Genomic DNA, 18610 nt, shown 5'->3' with positions numbered 1-18610 from the left:
TAAGTGGGTTATCCTAATAAAATTTGCCAGAGCTTGGATGCCTAAAAAAAAGAAACGTAACAGAGCCAGCTAGCTTAACCCAAATAGTTTTTACAGCTTATTTGAAAACGCGTATTAAGTGAACATCTTATTAGAGCAAGATAAGGACTGATGGAAAAAGAAGGATGTTGGTTAATTGTGGTGGTACACTAGTACCACCACATACAGAAGCGCAGTTGCGTCCCTGCTTACCCCTTTGGGCGTAGATGAAGAGTTAAAGAAGGCATGAGGGACTACATGTACGTTTATAATAATTATTATTTTAGTATACATATCTAAAATAAAGAGATACGTCAATAAATGAATGTTGATTTCAAAAATTTAACTCACTACATAACCATACAATTCATTTAATGTGTAATATATAAAAGTTACTTTTTCTGCTGTCGATGTCATATAAATGTAATATATATAAATATACCTATCGTTATCCATGCATGCATATGAATACTAACTACATAACAAATTAGGGTTATATTATAGTGTAGTCCTTCCTTTTAACAAATTACACTATTAAATAGTAAAGTCACTCACAATGGACTAGGTAGGTCCATGATTATATTTTTATATCTTGAACGCAGATTTATGACATACAACAATTCGGAACAATAAGCAATCTTTTGAGGACAAAGACAAAACAAATGTAGTATGCGCGTTGATGTCTTTTTTCTTTGCAAACATCATACAAATTTCTGCAATGTATAGCTTAAAAAAAGTAGTATGATTATTTAGATTTACTTACTGCTGTAACTGGAATAGGATTCCATAAGAGTAGAAGAAGCGCGACGGGCACAAGATAAAGCGCGTGGAGGCGCGCACGCGCCGGGCCCGACATGGCTGCGCCGCACTACTGGATGCGCGCCCTCGCAGCAGCCTGGGGCCGCAGGCGCTGCGTCCGCTCCCTGCGGGGCGGGGGTGACCAGACCACCGCCCGAGCTCTCCTCTTTCCTTTAGTATCCCGGCACAAACGGCGCGCGCGCACGGGATTCAGGCGCAGCGCGCTTCGTGCCATGGCGGACTACGTACTGTGGTAAGACTTCCTAAATATGTTTCGGTACATTTTTTTTAAAGTGATAGAAACTATTTAATTAAAGATTTGTAGTTCAAAACACTTTTCTAATACGTAAATTAAAGAGTTAATGTTAACTTTATATTTTATAACCTTAATTTAAATCTATATAAATAATTTTAAAAATGTGTGTATTTTTTGAATGCTAAAAAGTAAGTTGGATTCATTTAAAATCTCATCATTAGGTTGGTAGCTGCTTTGGCACTTGTATCAGGAGTAAAATCGGTGAGTAACTTTTGAGAAATCATTTTTATTATATTTTTTTGTCTAAACTGATTCGTCTAAACCGGAGCAGAATTGGGAATGCTAAAATTACGTCGAGGCAGCGGTCGAGTTGACCCGCTCGTCCGCTTGCAATCGTCGTTTTTCAGTTTCTTGAGGAGTCAATATTAGCAAACGTTGCGTTGGAGGTTTTTTGGCGGTGACCAAACTTATGAAATAATATCATAAAATATTTATCAAAATTAAAAAGTTCGCGGCAAAAACATTTAATATTCTAGATTAGAGTAAAGCATTTCCTTGTTATTTGCTCTTGTCCCCAATAACGATATACAATGCAATCGTGGAGAAAACCGACAAAGTTTATCATTGCTCGGATGTAATGCGTGGGCATTGCGCAAATGTACTAACTAAATACATACATTATGTACGATAATAATAATTATTTTATTTATTACTGTTACAATAACTGCGGAAGCTTTAAAAATATATTTATTTATATATATATCTGCAAGTAGTTTTGTCATTAAAATAATTTTATTATACTCTGATTATGCTGGAATTAATATTAACAATAATACATTTACTTTTTACGAAGTGGGATGCACAATTCTAACTAGGGATAGGTATAGAAGTCACCTACCTATATTTTGTTTTATTTTTTAATATGAATATATCATAATTTTGTGTACTTATAAAAATATTATCATAGTTCCCACTTCGTCCCCGAAAATCAATGAGCAAGTGGTATATAATATGGTAAATGAAATTATCCGAGAAGCTATATTAATATTATGAAATGCAATATTCACTATTTATAGTCAATATTTTTACAATCTTTGATATCCATAACTAGATTGTTATATATATTATAGTATTATTATGATATTATTTGCATCCATTGTGAGAGCAGCAAAATACACGTAAATTGATTTTTTTATTTAAATTATTAATTTAATCGAAAAGTCGCCGATATACGTACAATACATAATAACTATTATAATATTTACATGTAGGTATGATATTAGGTAGGTACTGGAATTTAGTGGAATCCAATTTTGTCTGTAATGCAAACGTGCGCAACAACTAGTATCCGTTTACTATTATTATAACAATATGCTAACACAGCAAGTGGCTAAGTATCAAATTAAACTTTGATCATTGGTCGCGTAACTTATACCAGATATTATGAACGAACAAACAACTATTTTTTATTTTATCATTACCACCAGATTAAATTCATCACACATTAGATATTTTTCCACTTGTCCATCTCCTAGTATAATTTAAAATAAATTTTAGCTTTTTGCATTTCTATCCATACCTATAAACTTTAACTGTGTCCAATTTGACTGTCCTCCTAAATTTAATTTAATTATGCTCAAAATGAGTACAAAGTTTCTTCATTTAGTTATAGATAATTTCAATGTACCTATATAATTATAATACAATGCACGCGGCCAACGGCTGCTGGCGTGATGGGTAGATTAGCAGAGGATTTTTAGGTGAGGTGATATTAGAAAATATACTTAATTTTTCAATGATAATAATTATGGCTATAAAAATATTTTTTGGTGCAATTAAGAATGCTTTGGCATTCCTTACGGAAATTATTATCTCGCATTATCCGCATACTTTGTTGTGATTACTGTTTTGAAGTCTCGGGTTCGATTCCCGGGTACGGCAAAGTGATATTTGGTTTATCTGCTCAGTATCAGTTTGAAGTATGTATTATTGGCCGCAAATAGCAATACACTCGTTCCTATGGGGACCTAAAATAGCTAGCAAAAATTTTAAATATTATTTTTGCCTAGTGCCTGCCCCTGAAAATGGAAATAGACGTGATGTTTGTTGGTTGTATAGTATCTTTGTGCTAATGATATTGTAAAATAACAAGCATGCGCTTACTGAAAGATTACAAAGTACAATTTTAAAATGTATATTATGTGTATTCATGTCAGTATTTCAGTAGTATAATTTTTGTAGTTAGGGTGTAAGTTTTATCACGTTCAATTAAAAAAAAGTAACCCTGTTATATATTTGTTTATTAAAATAGGTACGTATAATAATAGTAAGTTCAGTATAGGCCTATACTGTACTGTAGGTATCACCATTTATTCGAGGCAAGAATATCTTATTACTTTATGCTCTTCAACTATTTTTTCGTCCTACGGGTTTAATTTTGATGATTTTCGTTAATTCAGTTGTTTATAAAATAAGAGATGATAAGGCAATCAATTTAAAATGTTTGTTTGTTGAACAAATACATAAATTTGTAGGTTGAATTTAAGTCGTAAAAAGCGAAATTATAACGCGAAAAGTATCGTAATTAAAATCGCGCAATCTGAATCGAAGGCAATTATAGCGAAATCGAAGGCGATTGTAGCGTCTTTATTGAAAAAATGTATCCGCTAAAAGTAATCCGCTAAAAGCAGTAAGCTGCAGTAAAAAAGATCCGCTATAAGCAGTAAGCTGCAGTAGCCTGTAAATAACATAATGTAGAGTAAGCAGTGATGAACAATCGCTAAGCGACTATCCGCTAGTACAGTTACTTATTTCCTACAAGTCGACAAAGGATAATAAAAAATAACTTTAATACCAGATAACGCGAACAGTCATAATGCTATTAAACACTTTTAGATATATATTTCGTACAAATCCAATAAGGATAAAAAATAACCTAGTGCCGGGTAACGCGGAGGGTCATAATGCTATTAAACACTTATAGACAGATATTTCGTACAAGTGGACTAAGGATAATAAAAATTAGCCTTACAGCTGGATAACGCGGACGGTCACAATGCTATTAAATACTTGTAGACATTGCTAGGTTTGAACAGCTGCAATAACCCTAGTAAGGATTTTCTAAAAGATAAGCCTGAAAACGAGTATATGGGTTACTTAATATTAAATAATCTCCATCGCCCATAAACACTTCCAATTCAGGAAAAATCATGCAAAAAAGGAAATGTATACGTATATTAGATATGGGGTGGGGGAATTGAGTTTCTCGCAATCTCACTCACCAACGTCGCCGCCACGGTTATTTGACAATTATCTACGTAGTTACACAAATATACAGTGTTGCTCTACCAATTTCGAAATAAGTATGTATTAATTATCTAAACACTAGCGGCAGCATACATGGCCTGTCAGTCGTGTTACTCTGGGTTCAACTCCCTGGTCGGAGAGCCAAAAACTGTGAGATTTTTGCGCATCAGCCTAACCCTTTGTAGACCAAAGGGTGAATATATACACGACAAAAATCCTTTAGAAACATTTTTTATCACCAAATATAATCTGGCCACGCAGGCACTGCACCTTAAATAAGTGTTTATATAATAGGTAGGTACTTACTTATTTTATTCACATTCATTATATTAATTATAACATTTAATTATAGCAAGAAGATGGCTGGAGAGGCCCCCAGAGTTGGTCTGCTAATGATTGGGACTCAGGGGACTATCAAGAACAAGACTTGGAAAATAGAATACCGGACACGTATGGTCTTTCGGGAAGGATAGACGTGCCATCGCCGCCGCCGCAGCCGTCGCCACCACCGCCCCGACAGGCCTCAGGGCTTAATTTCGCAGTGTATGATCCGGTTACAAGGCAACGCACCACTGCAGTGGATCGCAATTGCACGGCCCCCGGTTGCTGTGTGCCAAAATGTTTCGCTGAAAAGGGCAACAGAGTAATTTATTTTTAATTATTTTACAGCTATTGTTTATTGAAAGTGTCTCACTACATTTTTAGAAAGTTATTTTAGGGCTGATATTTCAATCATGATTCAAGAGATAATAGTTATTTATCGGATAAAATGCAACACACATAAATTTTAAATCGTTGTTGTAAGGATGAAATAATTTATGTTTTGTCTTGGGGCCTATTTTTTATTTTCCGTCGTTTAAGTGGTAAGTCTCATATCGAAAGCTCATCAGTTCCTCCATTTATATCGCAATGTCTTTTTATGCCACCAATCAGCATTGTGCAAGCACTATTTATTGTGTTCCTCAGCTTTGAATTAGCTATATTGTAGTACCCATTGAATCATTATGAGACTTAACATTTATTGTCATAGGATGATAACGCAGTGGAGCGCCACGCACTACGCAGATTTGTAATTCAGTTCTTGGTGGTACTTACTCCAAATAATAAAATATAACTTTTAATGGGAATATTACTACTTATGCTTTTTTGACTTATTTTGTACAGAAAATATGAGAAAATTCCAATGTTATCCCATTCGATAAACAATCATCCCTTAGACATAGTTATAAAAAGGTAACAAAATCGTGATATTCTAAACACTGGTTAGATCTAACAAAGCTTATATGTGAAGTTAAGGACGAAGGATAATTTTATTGATGTGTATCAAACAGTGACTTCCTAAACAGGGTTTCCCAGGCCAGCCGGGTCCAGCAGGTATCAGAGGCCTTCCTGGTCATGAGGGTGCAGAGGGTCCTCAGGGGCCTAAAGGTCAAAAGGGTCAGATGGGGCCACAAGGGCCACGTGGACCCAGAGGTGACAGAGGAAAGCCTGGCGCTCAAGGATTTACTGGTATAATTGGCCAACCAGGTCCTCAAGGTGAACCTGGTATTCCTGGAATTCCTGGTAGAGATGGTTGTAATGGAACAGATGTGAGTAATAAAACTAAAAAATATGAAAATTGTAATTAAGAAAATTCTCTACTCCGCAAAAAACTAAACGAATTGTATTACAACCGGAAAGACCAGTTAGCCTACAAGCTTCATGACGCATAATCCAACTCCACCCTATCTTCCTGTTTGATTAATTTTGTTGCGGTCTAAAGACAGATTAAAGTTTTCCTCAAGTCTCTCTGAGTTTCAATGCTCAATGGCATAAATAAAAAAATGTGATACTTTAATTCGAATACTTATAACCAAATCCAGCATCTTATCAATTTAACATATCGTACGCTGGCATTAAGAACAATGATGATTTCTAAGAATTGTTATTCGAAATAATATTAGCAATTATTAAGATATATTTAAAATTAATTACAATATAACTAATTCCAGGGTGTGCCCGGCGAAGTTGGCCCAAAGGGATATCAAGGTCCTAGGGGTTATCCTGGGCCAAGGGGTGACAAAGGTGATAAAGGTGAAGCAGCTCATATGGGTCGTTATCCAAAAGGTCAAAAAGGTGAACCTGGAACAGAAGGCATGCAGGGTAGACAAGGCCCAATGGGACCATCTGGACCTCCAGGCTTACAGGGTCCTAAAGGAGCCGTAGGGCCAATGGTCAGTAAACATTATGAGTACCTACATTTTTATTAGTTTATAGGTTATCTATCATTATACTGTTATAAATAAATTGAAATATGAGTATCTACTGTATCAAAAAAAAAATCTCTTTGTCACTTCCTTGGTAGTGTATGCGTGTTCAGAACAACTAAGAGGCATTACAGAATGACGTACATTATATTTATGCCGGAAAAAAAATATTTATTTTAATTCCCAAAATATCCAAACTCCAAACGAATCATAGCATAATATGTTTATATTTATATAATATTTTCTGCAGGGTTTTACTGGAGGGAAAGGAGACAAAGGTGCTAAAGGATCTAAGGGGGAGTCTATTCGAGGTGATAAAGGAGAACGCGGTGATAGGGGTGATCGGGGTGCAGGTTGTACTTCACCTACTTTACCTGTGGAAAAAGATAAAGGAATCGCAGTCAAAGGTACCAAAGGAGATATGGGGGATAAAGGTGACAAAGGAGAACCAGGTCGCATGGGTGAAAAAGGAGATACTGGAGCGATGGGAGAACCGGGTTTATCGGGCAATATCGGGCCTAAAGGAGAAAAGGGTACAAGAGGAAACCCCGGCGAACGGGTATGTAAAGATATAACACATGAATCAGAAAAACGGTTTTAAAAAATAATTGGAATTTTAAAAATTATCTCAATGTATTGTACTCATTTTAATACTATAATTTTTCGCTTTCTATAAGCAATGCTTATATACAATAAAGTATCATTTATATCATCTGTAAACATAACTTATACATATCATAACCGTTACATGTCTTTTTACCATTATTTGAAAAGTATTCATTTTTATAAATCAAACTACGGGAGCATAATCTTATGTAAAGCTGTAACTATTAATTTTATTTACCATTTGTACACTTTTATGTTTAGGGTCGAGATGGAATGTATGGAGCACCAGGCCCAAGGGGTGAAAAAGGTGATAGAGGAGAGGATGGGATGCCTGGATTGCCAGGATTACATGGAAGTAAAGGTGAACCAGGAAGAGATGGGAAACCCGGACCAAGGGGATTGAAAGGTGTACCTGGTCCTGCTGGAGGTCTGTCGGGATCGCGGGGACCACCTGGCCCACAGGGACCACGCGGTTATACCGGTCCACCAGGACCAAAAGGGACTGACGGCAGACCAGGCGAAAGAGGCGAAGCGGGACCCATGGGACCACCTGGAAGTCAGGGTGAACCTGGTAATCCAGGTATTGAAGGGCCAGCTGGGCAAAAAGGTGAAAAGGGAGAAGCCGGTCTTAATGGTGCACGTGGTGAAACTGGACCTAGAGGCTATGTTGGTGCCGTGGGCCCACAAGGCCCAAGAGGACCCAAAGGACAGGATGGACTATCGATCCCTGTAAGATTTTTAGAATTTAATCCCTTCACAATAAGTGATTATCTCAGACTTATGTTAAAACATAAAAAAAAATTAAGTTCCAGATAAATGACGTTCCAAAAAATACACACACACACACACACACAAACAATACATATATATTGCTCGACCTGTGATTAAGTTGATTATAAAAATACGTCATGATCTTTCGTTTTTGTTTCCTAGGGCGAGAAAGGTGACAGTGGTGTGCCCGGTTATCCTGGCGAAAAAGGACAAAAGGGGGAGAAAGGTTACACTGGTCTCAGAGGAGTTCCCGGTAACTCTAGTCTGGGAACACCCGGTGCCCCAGGAGAAATGGGTCCACCCGGCGATAAGGGTGAACCAGGTAGACCTGGTATCAATGGCATGCCTGGAAATCCTGGACAAAAAGGAGATATCGGTGGAAAATGTAATGAATGTTGGCCGGGAGAATCTGGCAAAAAAGGTGATCGAGGTTCTGATGGGGCACAAGGCGAACGTGGAGAAAGAGGGCCTCAAGGTCCAATAGGTCTTCCTGGAGAACGAGGATCAGATGGATTGAACGGTTTACCTGGATCACCTGGTGCACCAGTGAGTAATTAATCACGCAGATGACTTAGGAACAAAGTGCAAATAAATGTGTAATTTTATTTGCCATTTTATGGCCCAGCAAAACGGCGTACTAACTATATTTAGTAAAGATATCTATTCGAAATTTATTTTACGTAATATAGAAAAAAAAGATTAACATCATATTTCTACAATATGTTATTTGTACTTTAGTTGTTAAAATTTTTCATGTGCTTATTATTAATAACAACACGAAAAAAATAATTTCATAATCAAAGTGGTAGTAAAATTGTTGATTGACACCTCGTCCTAAAATATCCATAATTTTAATTCGCAACCAACACTATTAGGTAGTTATAAGTAATATATTTACAGTTTATGAGTGATATAATGGTTGTTTTAAATTTTTATTCAGAACTTAAAATGATTTTTAAAGAAATTATTCAATTTTTTTTACATAATCCAGCCCGTATGTTATGGGTTCGTGAATGTATGGATCGAATGCTTGAAGCCATTTGCCCAGGGGTGAGCGTGTGGAGGGCCTTAATTCAAATAAATATATTGCCTGTTCTTCTCTGGTGAGAACTGTTTTCTGAACTGATAATAAAGTAATATTTAGATTGCTCGAGGTCATGTTCGCGTGAATATGTCGCTGGGTATGAAAATATTGTCTTATAACATATTTTGCCACATTCGGCACTGATACACATGAAATTGCGGTGGTAGTACTTACGTATTTAGTCTCTTGTACACGAGCGACCCACCATTGGTAAATTAATATAAAAAATAGGAAGTTAACATTTTTAAAACTCACTTTACTTGGCAGGGTGATCGTGGTGACGACGGACCCATAGGATCCCCGGGAGACAAAGGAGATAGTGCTATAATACCATATGATCTAATTAAAGGTCCAAAGGGGGAAAAGGGAAATCCTGGTCCTAAAGGTTCACGTGGTCCTCAAGGTGAAAGAGGAAGGGATGGCCCTATGGGACGTCCTGGACCTGTGGGAATGCCTGGACAAAAAGGAGAAAAAGGCGTAATGGGTCCTCCTGGGATTGAGGGTATACCAGGACAGTCTGGCAGAGATGGGAGACCTGGAGATAAAGGAATATCTATTAAAGGAGAAAAAGGTACACCAGGGGATTATGGAGCGAAAGGAGACAAGGGTACTCCAGGATTGAAGGGCGTAAAAGGACAACCAGGGCAATGTGCTGCTAGTTTGACGGAACAAACAAGGGGTGACAGAGGTGAACAAGGAGAACAAGGACCTCAAGGATTGCCAGGTATTTTTAAACGTAACTTTCTTTATTCTAATAGCAAATGCTATTGTCGATGTCGCAGGACGATTAATCAAGTGTGACGTCATACCATCTAATTTATAAAGGTCTCAAATTAAAGCTAAATTATATTACTATGAAATAGTAGCACTGATTTAGATTATGTAGTGCACACAATTTTGTTATTGCAAAATTTAAAAAAATCGGGTATCGGTTCAGCTAACGCTACGTCGGGGTCAAGCAAAACAGTGTGTAGGGTTAGTTGAAAGATGATGTTCTTCAAGTCGTGGGTATTGATTGATGCATTTTATGAGATAGTAAAACTATTCTTTCTATGAAAGAAAGGTATTTTTATGAAATTTTTATTCTGGATACTCTTAATGGAACATATAAACTTACTTATATAAATCTTGCACATTTCTAAGTTTTATAACCATTTCCTGATATCTACAATAAGATTTAGAGAACTTGTTTGACTATGAGACACAGTTGGAAAGTAAATAATAGGCGTTTAAATTGCCTTGTTTCAGTTCTCTTTACACCCCATTTTAAAATACTTTATAAACAATAAAGGACCTATTTTTGTATGTAAATACAAGAATAAACTCTACTGGGATATTTACAGTAATGATAACTGTTAGCTGAGACGAAAAACAATACTTTTCGTGTAATACGAAATAAAATATAAAATTATTTACTTTACATATTCAAAAACAAATAAACCCCTACAAAAATTTTAGACGTACTCAGACTGGCATCGAGCTATGGTCATCGGACTGTAACACTTGTTTTAATGGACCCACGTTTATTTGACCCTAGTCTCTTCCTATTGAAGACATGCAACTTGATATTAAACCTTTTATTTATACCTGTTATGTGACAATAAATGATTCTTTCTTTGTAACACCATTTTTGTAGAAAAACTGCATAATTTAGAAAAGGTAGATGTATATGCTTTAGATTTTGAACCTGTGACCCTCGTCTTAGCAGTCCGTTTCACTACGTAGTATGACATTCTATGGTTCCACTCTCGACTATCGTTACCTTTAAATTATGGTTAATTAAATATAATTTGTTTTAGGTGATGTTGGTGAAAAAGGTGACAAGGGTTATCCAGGAAAAACCGGAGACAAAGGAGAAAGAGGCATAATTGGTCAACCAGGGCCAGTTGGACCTCGTGGACTTCCTGGAGTTAGAGGAGAAAAAGGAGATATTGGACCGATTGGTTCTCCGGGAACTCCAGGATCAACTGGCGCAAGAGGCTTCCCAGGGGTTACAGGGCTTAAAGGCGATAAAGGAGAAGTTGGACCATCTATAGTTGGACCAAAAGGTTCTCCAGGTGAACCTGGTCGTCAGGGCGAGCCAGGTTTTAGAGGAGAACCGGGTATGCCTGGTGAAGATGGACCACCAGGTGCTATAGGTTTGCGTGGAGAAAAAGGAGACGAAGGCCAAATGGGGCGACCAGGATTCTCTGGCCCACCTGGAAGTAAAGGAGAACCAGGGCCGGTTGGTCCTCCTGGTGTCCCAGGTATCCCCGGAGCATCAGGAAGGGATGGCTCTAAAGGTCAGCAAGGTTTTCCGGGAGCACCTGGTAAACCTGGACTTATCGGATTACCCGGTAATAAAGGAGAACCTGGATTACAGGGACCAGAGGGACCTAAAGGTTTCCCCGGCGCACGAGGACGCCCTGGGTTACCAGGTACACCAGGAATAAACGGTGAGCCGGGACGAAAAGGAGATAAAGGCGATATAGGATATAATGGCAATCCAGGGGCACCTGGCGCACCAGGTCCAAAAGGCCTTGATGGTGCACCTGGAATGAGAGGGGATCAAGGATTTCCTGGACGACCAGGTCTACCAGGCCGACCTGGTTTACAAGGACTAAAAGGTGACATGGGTCTTCCTGGGATGATAGGACCTAAAGGTGAGCCAGGACTTGCTTCTGATAAAGGACAGAAAGGAGAATTAGGTGAACGTGGTATCGAAGGGCTACCTGGTTTACCTGGTTTAAACGGTGATAAAGGTGACAAAGGGAATGCAGGTATTCCTGGAATAGGTTTACCAGGCTTACCTGGAGAAAAGGGAGATCTTGGTATGCCAGGATTGAATGGAAATCCTGGTCTTCCAGGGTTGAAAGGTAATCAGGGACGTCCGGGGATACAAGGACTTAAAGGTAACACAGGACTGCCTGGCGAAGCAGGACGTCCTGGAATACCTGGCTTAGAGGGCACGCCTGGATCACCTGGCGAAATGGGTTCACCAGGTCTAGAAGGCCAAAAAGGAGACAAAGGTGAAATGGGTTTTCCTGGTAGAAATGGTCTCAATGGATTAAAAGGAGAGCAGGGTCCAATAGGTCCATCGGGTCCCATCGGACCTAAGGGCTACACTGGGCCTAAAGGAGAACGCGGTTCTCCGGGTTTGTCTGTGGACATAAAAGGAGATAAAGGAGATATGGGTATACAAGGTATAGCTGGAGCTAAAGGAGACAAAGGAGAAAAAGGTTTTATTGGCCTTCAAGGACCGGAAGGAGATAAGGGTGATCAAGGTTTCCCGGGTCCACAGGGACTTCAAGGTGTAATTGGAATGATAGGAGAAAAAGGTAAAATATTGTCGTTTTTCTCTATTTCAATTTCTGTTATAAAGTGAAATATTTATTGATATACTTTAATAGCTGCGCCCGTAACTTTTTCTGCGTGGATTGTCTTACATCTGTCTCGACCTGTTATAAAACTTATACGCTAATATCCGCTACGGATAACCACCTATTAAAAATAATCTAAAGTGGCAATTAACACACAAAAATTCCTATTTCTAGTCTTCGGTTGTTTCCTTGGGTTTTGTGCAAATTTCTGACCATCTTCTCTATTCCAAATTACAATAATTTGGATGTTTTTTTAATCCATAGCCTCGCGAATCATCCTAGGTAGGAATCGGTGTTCTTTGGCAATGATTTGTAGCTGGTCTAGTCAAGGTCAGTGACTGGAAACTTATTCCGAATGTGCAGCAACTGCAGACTTCGTTAGAGCGTGCTTGTTTGCCGTCAGGAATATGTTTTTTCTAACAATCGCGTAAACATAATAAATGAAATTGAAGTTTCGAGATTATAATAACATTACACGCAAGTAGGAATGTAAATCTTTTAAATCTTATAGATAGGATATAAAGTCTACTACGAATTTATTCTTATAGTTACAGCGAAGTTTAACTAGTTAAAAACCCACTCTGTTGGTATGCGTAATTTAAAAAAATATTTTAAGTCATTATTATATGCAGAAATTCTAACATTCATATTATAACACTTTTTTCAGGTGATATGGGACCTATGGGTCCAATGGGTCAACCTGGAAGAAAAGGTTTCTGTGAAAAGGGTGTACTTGGGACACCTGGAAAACATGGGCGACCGGGTATGCCTGGAGCGCCTGGTGAGAAGGGAGACCAAGGTTTGCCAGGTCTTCCTGGACAAACAGGTGCACCAGGGTTGCCTGGCCCGGTAGGACAAAAAGGTCAAAAGGGTGAACTAGGCCGAGAAGGAATTGCGGGAGTCCCAGGAGAAAGGGGACAGACTGGTGAAAGAGGATTCCCTGGCGAGAGAGGTTCTAAAGGAGATAAAGGCAACAAAGGAGCAACAGGATTTGGTTTCCCAGGACAAAAAGGAGAACCAGGACCGATTGGACAACCGGGAATCGACGGACAAAAAGGTGATAAGGGTGATCGTGGATTAAATGGCATTCCAGGAAACCCTGGACTACAGGGTCAGAAAGGTGAGACAGGAGCTCGAGGATTACCAGGTAGAATGGGTCTACAAGGAGATATAGGTTTTAAAGGAGATAAAGGTGAACCTGCAGTTGTTGTTCAGGGACCAAAGGGAGATATGGGCCCACGAGGAATGCCTGGATTGAATGGTCCACCAGGACGAGACGGTCCACCTGGCCCACAAGGCTTCCAAGGAAACTCAGGAATGAAGGGAGACCGAGGCCCTATGGGACTACCAGGCCCACAAGGACCAATGGGAATGCAAGGAATCCAAGGTTTCCAAGGTGAAAGGGGTGAGATAGGTATGACTGGTCAAATTGGTGCTAAGGGAGATGCAGGAGCCCCTTGTGCAAGGACCGATTATTTAACAGGGATATTATTGGTCCGACATAGTCAAAGAGATTTAGTGCCTCAGTGTGATTCTGGACACGTGAAATTATGGGATGGATATTCCCTGCTTTATATAGATGGAAATGAGAAATCACATAATCAAGATCTTGGATATGCAGGTTCATGCGTTAGAAAATTCAGTACAATGCCATTCCTGTTCTGCGATCTTAATGATGTTTGCCACTACTCAAGTCGTAACGATCGAAGTTACTGGTTGTCTACTGGGGAACCCATACCCATGACACCGGTATCAGGAAACGACATTGCGAAATATATATCAAGATGCGTTGTGTGTGAAGTACCATCAAATGTTATTGCGGTTCACAGTCAGACATTAGACATTCCTACTTGTCCGAGCGGTTGGAACGAATTATGGATAGGATACAGCTTCGTTATGGTAATTATTGCATACATTTAACTTTACCGATACGTTAACGATTATAAACAGATACTATTATGCATTTATTTTGTTTTTATTTTACAGCATACTGGAGCAGGTGGCCAAGGAGGAGGACAAGCTCTAGCCAGCCCCGGATCTTGCTTAGAAGATTTCCGTGCTATACCTTTTATAGAATGTAACGGAGAAGGCGGCACTTGTCACCACTTTGCCGATAAACTCAGCTTCTGGCTTACTACCGTTGAGGATAGCCAGCAGTTTGCTATGCCGGACAGACAAACAATTAAAGCAGGGCATCTAAAAGAACGTGTGTCTCGTTGCACAGTGTGTATCAAGAATACTTCTTAGCAATATAGAATTTAAAATTGGTATGCAAATGATAATAATGTGACTGGTTCATAATGCGACATTGCATAAATTTAAGTTCAGAGGTCAGATATAGTAGATAGTACATAATATATAAGAGTGCATTAGAACGATCCAATTATGTTATTGGTAGTAACTAATTTATCGCTACTTATCAAACAAAAAAATGTTGAGTTCCTTAATAGCAATGAATACGCCAAAGCAATTTAAGATTAGAACAAAAAAATGTATAATAAACTTCAGATTACAAGTGTATTTATAAAGTAATTTAATGAATCCAGGATAGTAACGCATTCATTAGGCTATTGTATTATTTCAAATTGTTTAACTTTTCACAATAAGTAATCACTAGTCACATAATAAAACTCTCATTTATTCACATACTTACATATTTTATATTTGCATTTGTGATAATGTAGATTTGCTAATTGTATATACGAGTATCTATTTCTATTATTACTGTTACAACAAAGTTTTAAAATACATATTCTTATTTTTCTACAACCCAAAATTTTAAGCAAATACATAATTTCTTCTTGTAAAAGCCGAGTAAAATGCGGTCGGATGTTTAACGGAAATGTTTATGTAAGCACTGCCATTGTAGATAGATTAACGCTTAGCATGCTAAAGAAATTTTACTTAATAAAAGAACTTTAAAAGTGTACTTATTTGTTTTTCTTGGCATTTTAAAATATAGTAGTCTCAGAACCTCAGAACAATGACAAGCATAGAAGTAACACTATGACATTTGAGTGTACTCTGACAGCAAGAAATTTAATTGTGTTGCGATCCCTTCTGACATCTTATCGATATCGATAGATGCTTTGTCTATCGGCTATGGTAAATTCACAGACCTGCTAAAATAAACACTTTTCGGCCAGTCAACTAGAAACCGTTGCAAAATGCTATTTTAGATAAAAGCTAAAAAAAAGATATCAAAACCCTAATTTGGTATTCAAGTACCAAATGAGGTCTGGGTATATAAAAGCACTCGTTAAGAAGCTGTTAAATTACAATAAACTATAGAACTACCGGCTTTCTTCGAGCTAAATTTTATCCAATTTTCATTTGCTATTTACAGCAGTTTCCATGCCTTCCGAAACGTCATTTACAAAAAAATGGTTTAGCATTTAGATTATTAAATTAAGAAAATATTAGAAATTTCGGAAGGAATGGAAACCGCTGTAAGTAACAAACAAGAAATCGGCCAGAATTTCGTCTAGGAGAAAGCCAGTACGCCTTCTGTTCTTTTCTGACTTTCTTAGCGATTAAAAGATACCCAAGAGGTGTGATTTGACAGAAGCTACTAAAAAGGGACAGTAAAATTAAAACACAGCGGTATCATTCATGTCACATACGTTTGATAACTTATTTCAATGTTAATAAAACTTTGTCGAAATGCTTAGAGCAAACACGGAGCTGTTTTTTTCAATGCCAATTGGGACGAGCTATAGAAACGATCCATTTTTGCCTCATAGCATCATCTGTGGGGAATCTGCAATGAAACACATTGTATGAAACACACTATGAAAATCAGATAGTTTTCTCGAACCCAGCCTTCGCGCACGGTTTCCGAGTGGCTTTTACCACTACACCACCGTATATTGAAAGTAAAAGGCAATTTATGCAAAATAGCAAACTAAAATATACTAACATCTACGTTATCGACAGAATATGCAGCACAACACTATTGAACATGACTAAGTAAATTGGTAAAAATGAAAAATACATAATAATGACTGGATCGAATGGCCAACAGCAGATTATAATATGACTACAGCATAATAAAGTATAAATAATAACACTTTGTGCACTTATGTACAGGGTTTAAGCAAATATATTAGGTTTTTTGTTTACTCATCGATGGAAGCTGATGATTTCAGTTTCATTTTCTTTACGAGAAGAATGAGATTTACACCCCACACTAACGCAGGCCATTACTTGTGTAGTAAGCAGTCCAACCGTTCCAAATAATTAAACCACAGCAGCACTATTAGTAAGTATTTAATTATATTGAACTTATATATTGTAACATAAATTGCCAATCTGGCTTAGAGACAAAACTGATACTTAAACTATTTCAACATAACAACCATTCCTTCTCCAGTTCAGACGGCGGAATCCCTCTCGCCATTCTCTTTTCGTTTTATATATATTTTTTTTTAAATGTCAACTTGTAACTGCCATCGCTCTGATCGTTATTCCTTTATGCTGTTGTGCTGCCAGAGTATTAAAGGTTGATAGCTCAATTAACAAATCTATATGAATAACGATCAGAGTGTTGGGGTTTATAAACTGAATATAATAATTTATTAACATCTATATTCTATTTTCTTTCAAAACCTTATACTTGTTCCTAGGGCTATATTTTACTTAAACAGCACTGTGTATTTATTAAAATTAACAACAAAAATATTACACAATATGTAGCCACTTTTGAAAAGCACGCGCTGAAATATAACGTAACTAAATTTTGTGGGCGCGTTTGTGACATTGTTTTGAGATTGGCAAGTTGGAACATTTGACATTTTATTTGCTTTTTAATTGGGCATCATAAAGATAATCAAAGGTAACCATTTGATTATTTTAAAGTGTACCTACGCAAGCCGACCTTAGCAACATAATATTTGTCTCGTTCTTTTCAACGGTTTTGGCCTATTTGAAAAATAGGATAAATATATGAGGGTAATTTAGATTCCTTCTATGCTTGTTCTTGTTCTGAGCTCAGAACAATAGTCGCCGCGAGACATATCTTCGAATTATTTTGTCGAATATTCCCGGAAACGCCCGATGTCATCGGCTAGGATAACGACTCGTAACAAAATATTTGAGCAAAATATTGATATACAGGCTGTCACATACATATAGCTGAACAAACTCAAAGAAATCTTTAATTGCCGACACTATGCATTCGGGCGCATTGCGCGTCTTCACAGTATTGTGAAGATACTGATAAACAGACTACAATACTGGTATGTAATGCAAAAGGATTACAGTAAAGAAAATTTGCGAAGGTTCATAGAAACCATGGCTAATTTGACATGGTCCGACGTATACAATGAAACTGACGCGAATATATCATTCAATTTGTTTTACAAAACTTTAATTTTATTCTATGACCTTTGTTTTCCCACAAAAAAGGTTAAAATTAATGCAAATTCCTCAGGTCCACAGTGGATTATTAAAGGTCTCAGAGTTTCATGTACGACCAAAAAGAAACTAAGATACAATTATTATATAGATAAGTCGGACGTAAATAAACAAGCATATTTTCAGTATAATAAATTACCTAAAAATGCATACTCAAAGCAAAAAGAAATACAAATAATAAACATATAGAAAATTCTCTCTTGGGATTTAATTAAAAATAAAGCTGATATGAAATATTACCAATCCATAGAGTCCATTACATACAAAGATAAAATAATTACTAACCCTATTCATATAGCAAATGCCTTCAACGAATATTATGTAACAATGACATCCACAGAAAATCGCTGTAATGATATTTAATGATGTCGTTAGGTATATACTTACCTAACATACAAAATGCACAAAAGTGATTATTCTTATCCCCTTGTACCCCAACTGAAATTGAAAAAACTATAAGATCTTTAAAAAGGACAAAGTCGGTAGGCATGACTCCATATCGACCAATGTACTAAAAATGTGCGCAAAAAATATATCTTTACCTTTGACGTACTTAATAAATCTCTCCTATAGTTAAGGAATATTTCCTTATGAGTTAAAACTTTCTATAGTCAAACCGTTATATAAGAAAGACAATTCGTTAGAAGAGCTAATTACAGACCCATAACTCTGATCCCTACAGTGTCTAAAATATACGAAAAGGCAATGCATACACGTATTTCAATTTTTTTTTACAAATTCAAAGTAATTA

The 18610-nt window shown here is 37.3% G+C and overlaps 2 protein-coding genes across 2 annotated transcripts in view; one reads left to right on the top strand and one right to left on the bottom strand.

The window, feature by feature from the left end:
• Positions 1 to 983, bottom strand: part of LOC115446006 (collagen alpha-1(IV) chain) — a 50913-nt gene extending 49930 nt beyond the window's left edge. Inside the window, exon 1 of the mRNA XM_030172542.2 lies at positions 782 to 983. Coding sequence (XP_030028402.1) covers positions 782 to 874 — 93 coding nt within the window. The 5' untranslated portion in view covers positions 875 to 983. The remainder of the gene's footprint in view (positions 1 to 781) is intronic.
• Positions 852 to 15373, top strand: LOC115446005 (collagen alpha-1(IV) chain). Its single transcript, XM_030172541.2, has 12 exons — positions 852 to 1069; positions 1294 to 1333; positions 4731 to 5021; positions 5725 to 5967; positions 6370 to 6591; positions 6875 to 7183; positions 7492 to 7959; positions 8164 to 8547; positions 9353 to 9809; positions 10885 to 12402; positions 13112 to 14343; positions 14431 to 15373. The coding sequence occupies exons 1-12, from the start codon at positions 873 to 875 to the stop codon at positions 14689 to 14691; spliced, it is 5622 nt and encodes a 1873-aa protein (XP_030028401.1). The 5' UTR covers positions 852 to 872; the 3' UTR covers positions 14692 to 15373.
• Positions 15374 to 18610: the final 3237 nt, after the last annotated feature.

The sequence above is a fragment of the Manduca sexta genome, chromosome 23 (genome assembly GCF_014839805.1).
Source record: "Manduca sexta isolate Smith_Timp_Sample1 chromosome 23, JHU_Msex_v1.0, whole genome shotgun sequence".
In the NCBI taxonomy this organism is placed as follows: domain Eukaryota; kingdom Metazoa; phylum Arthropoda; class Insecta; order Lepidoptera; family Sphingidae; genus Manduca; species Manduca sexta.
This window is presented reverse-complemented; position numbering and strand designations above follow the sequence as displayed.